The sequence below is a fragment of the Sinocyclocheilus rhinocerous genome, unplaced genomic scaffold (assembly GCF_001515625.1).
Source record: "Sinocyclocheilus rhinocerous isolate Xijiao unplaced genomic scaffold, SAMN03320098_v1.1 scaffold867, whole genome shotgun sequence".
Taxonomy (NCBI): domain Eukaryota; kingdom Metazoa; phylum Chordata; class Actinopteri; order Cypriniformes; family Cyprinidae; genus Sinocyclocheilus; species Sinocyclocheilus rhinocerous.
In genome coordinates, this window is record NW_015649279.1 from 254,876 (window position 1) to 258,777 (window position 3,902).

Sequence of the window (3,902 nt, forward strand, 5' to 3'; positions counted from 1 at the left end):
TGTGCTCTGACTGGCTGCAATACAGTAACACTGTGCTCTGATTGGCTGCAGTACAGTAACACTGTGCTCTGATTGGCTGCACTAACCAGGTAAGAGCGGGTAGAATCGCAGCGGTCCTCCACACGCCTCGTCTTCAGTCTTCACCACCACCACCACATAGAAACTGTTACTGGGGAAATCCTTCCTCTGAAACACATGGAACACACATCCTCACACAATAATAATAATAACAGCAGTGCACTGATTCTGTGTGCTGGTGCGCCCTTCCCCGTCAATCAAACAGATACATAAACATATTTCAACCATGTTTAATTAAAAATGCAAATAGACACTGAATGCGAGATAAAAGCCACTGCAAACATTTTAGTCAAAAAGCGGCAAACATTTTAGTCACATGACCTCAATGCCTGACTACAATATTACATACATGAAAAACAGTTTCAGTGATGGTTAGGCGACATAAAATGTCATTAGCTTCGTTTAAAAACATTTAGTCAGTGGAAAGCTCTTGTGATGAGGTGTGTGTGTGTGTGTGTGTGTTACCTGCACTGTGATGGCGGCTGTGGTGGTCATAGTCTGATACATTCCAATAAACGCCACATTATTATCCAGATCATAAACCGGACACTGGACAGACCGAGAGAGACAGACAGATATCACCGTATGCACATCTGACTGACTCTGACATATGTGTGTGTGTGTGTTTCTCACCTGGATGTCCTGTATTGACATGACTGAGCAGGGGAAGTTCTTCTGTGAGTTCACCTTCACAATCACTGTGTCCACACCTTCCGGAAACACGTACCTAAAGAACTGCACGCACACACACTCAAAGTCATTACACTGACTCCATCACTGCAGGAGTCTGTGTGTATAAATCTATATTTTGGGGGCAAGAAGTGAGCTAAACCTGACAAAACCTCCTTTTGGAGATGCCCTCATTTGTAAAACAAAAAAACAAAAAACAAACAATATAAAAAGAAAGTAAATTAAGTGTTTTAAAATGGAAAAAACGCAGAATGTTTTCTTTTAGGTTTTGTGTATTGGTTAGTGTTCAGTGTTTATAATTAGCTATGATATAGTTAATTATTATGATATTATAATTATCATTATAGCTATAGCTATGATAATTAGCGGTGTCACGATGTACTGAAACAAACTGTTGTCTAAGCTGTTTCTTGGCAATGCTGGTGCTTTTGAAATGAATCCAAGTGGTTGATATTATGATAATGTTCTGAGGGTGACAGCGACCCCTACTGGTCAAAATCTGCCCTGAAACCATAGGTCAGCGGTCCTGTGATTACCTCAAGTTCAAACCAATAGTTCATACAAAAAATTATCATCCTGTCATCATCCTTTCTTTCTTCAGTGGGACACAACATTTAGAAGAATATCTCTGTGTTTTCTGGCAATACAGTGGAAGTTTTCCTTTTTTTCCAATTAAAAAAAAAATTCTCTCACAGATTTGGGTGAACTGTGCCTGTAAGTAGTTTGTATCTGTGGCTGCTGTGTCTGGCCCTGCATTCACATTTATCATGATTCTTCTGTCATTATAGTAAACTACACACATCTTAATGATGATTCCATGAACACGCCTCCAGCTTTACTTCAGCTGTATCTGTTATTTAGATCCTTCAGAAACAGGATGTCACACACACACACACACTCCTGTCCGGCTGTAAACTCCTCCAGCAGTGAGGGTGTGTGTGTGTGTGAGAGAGTGTGTGTGAGACAGTGTGTGTGTGTGTGTGTTGGTGTGTGAGAGTGTGTGTGAGAGAGAGAGAGTGTGTGTGTGTACCTGTGGTTGGGACGGCGTCGCATTGAAGCTGAATTTCTTGTCTGTCCTGTGAAGAGAAAAGAGAAGCATTCCTAAAGATCAGAGCACATGCTCTTCTGATGCAAATGGGACACTAAAAAGCTTCAGGCCACGGGTTTAAAGCAGTGCATCAAGAAAACAGTGAGACTGGACGGCTCTGGATTAGGGCTGCACGATATATCGTTTCAGCATCAATATAGTGATGTGCGGATCTGTGATAGTCACATCGCAGGACGTGTGATGTTTAGTAAACTGATCGTTATATTTATACTGATTGCTTTCTTTGCAGAACGCAGATAAACAGAACGCGGCATCAGTTTACTCTCGGGGATTTGTCGCGTCGCGCAGCATCCAGTGTAGACAGCATCACTGATTATAATGGGTTCTGTAGTGTTTTGTGGTCCGGTGTAGACACGGTGAGAGCCACGCAGATGCACATGAACACTGAATTACATTTGCTTCCGCGTCTATTTGTTCCTGAAATACACATATGCGCAAAATTATATCAAAATGCTTGTCTCTGCAAGTAAACGCAATTGCTTATGGCTCAGGTGAAGGTAAACAAGTGAGAAAGAAAATGTTCAGTTAATATGCAATATTATTATTATTCAATGTTAATATGCAGTTTAATGTTCCGGAGGCTTTTGTGTCATGAATGTTAATCAATCAACGAAACACAGAGAAAAATTAACACAGATTTATTAGATTTAATTTATACAGTGAAGACTATGCACTTAGGGCTGGACAATAATTCAATATCAATATGTATCAAGATTCAATAACGGTGATATGATTTTTAAACATTTCTGATAATTCGATATACATTACCAGTTTCCCATACATTGATTTATTTGTGGCGTTTGACTTCGTTGAATAAACATGAGCACCGCACGTTTCACAATCATAACACGGCGCGGGTGTTTTATATGAATGTATCTCTGAAGGGAACCGACTGTCTTCAGAAAAGTTTCGATGGCATTTTCATTTGATCTGATAAAGAAGCGTTCATGAGCGGAGCTGCTTTGATTACAGCCGTTACCGGGGAAACCGCTAGTTCTACCACTCCAGAAGCGCCTCCTGCTGGCAGACAATCAGTTTGCATTTTCAATAATAAGCCCGTCCCCAGCAACATTTCCAGTTTTTGTTGTTTTTAATTTTTTTGTTTTCTGCAGCGACTCTGAGCACTCTTCATACTCTTTATCCTAGCTGAAGCACATTTGTTTCAATCTATAAGAATAATCAGCCTACACTACCAGTCAACAGTTTTTGAACAGTAAGATTTTTAATGTTTTTTTTTTTTTTTAAGAATTCGCTTCTGCTCACCAAGGCTGCATTTATTTGATCCAAAGTACAGCAAAAACAGTGACAAAATTTGAAATATTTGTACTATTTAAAATTGCTTTCTATGTGAATATCTGTTAAACTGTAATTTATTTCTGTGATGCGCAGCTGTATTTTCAGCATCATTACTCCAGTCTTCAGTGTCACATGATCTTCAGAAATCAGTATAATATGCTGATTATCAATATTTAAAACAGTTGAGTACATTTTTTTTTCAGGATTCTTTGATGAATAGAAAGATCAGCATTTATCTGAAATAAAAAGCTTTATTAACATTATACACTATTGCATTCAGTATAATTTTTATATTTTTTTTGGTTAAGAAATTATAGAAAGTAATACTTTTATTTAGCAAGGATGCTTAAAATTGATCAAAAGTGATGATAAAGACATTTATAATGTTACAAAAGATTTCTATTTCAGACAGTGTTATCGATATCGGAATTATATCATATCGACCGAAATTAAGAAATATATCGTGATATAAGTTTTGTCCATATCGCCCAGCCCTATATGCAGAGTCATTTTACATTTGATTATTCAGTTGCTGTACCTGAATACTGTTAGACTTACCTGAAAAATATAATAAAGCACTGTTAATTTCATTAGTATCTTTATTCTATTCTATTTATGTTTGTAATTTGTTTATTTTCTATGCTGATTTACTCACCTACAAAATCATCCCAATCATTGATTTTTTTTTTCCAAATAGAGCTATTCAAGTCATCTGGTGATTTTTTTTTTT

At 37.6% G+C, this 3,902-nt stretch overlaps 1 protein-coding gene across 1 annotated transcript in view; it reads right to left on the reverse strand.

Moving 5' to 3' along the window:
• LOC107710504 (SID1 transmembrane family member 2-like) overlaps positions 1 to 3,902 on the reverse strand; it is a 21,536-nt gene that overhangs the window by 12,459 nt on the left and 5,175 nt on the right. Inside the window, exons 3-6 of the mRNA XM_016515288.1 lie at positions 1,799 to 1,844; positions 712 to 813; positions 544 to 627; positions 87 to 186 (exon numbers count right to left, since the gene is read on the reverse strand). Coding sequence (XP_016370774.1) covers positions 87 to 186; positions 544 to 627; positions 712 to 813; positions 1,799 to 1,844 — 332 coding nt within the window. The remainder of the gene's footprint in view (positions 1 to 86; positions 187 to 543; positions 628 to 711; positions 814 to 1,798; positions 1,845 to 3,902) is intronic.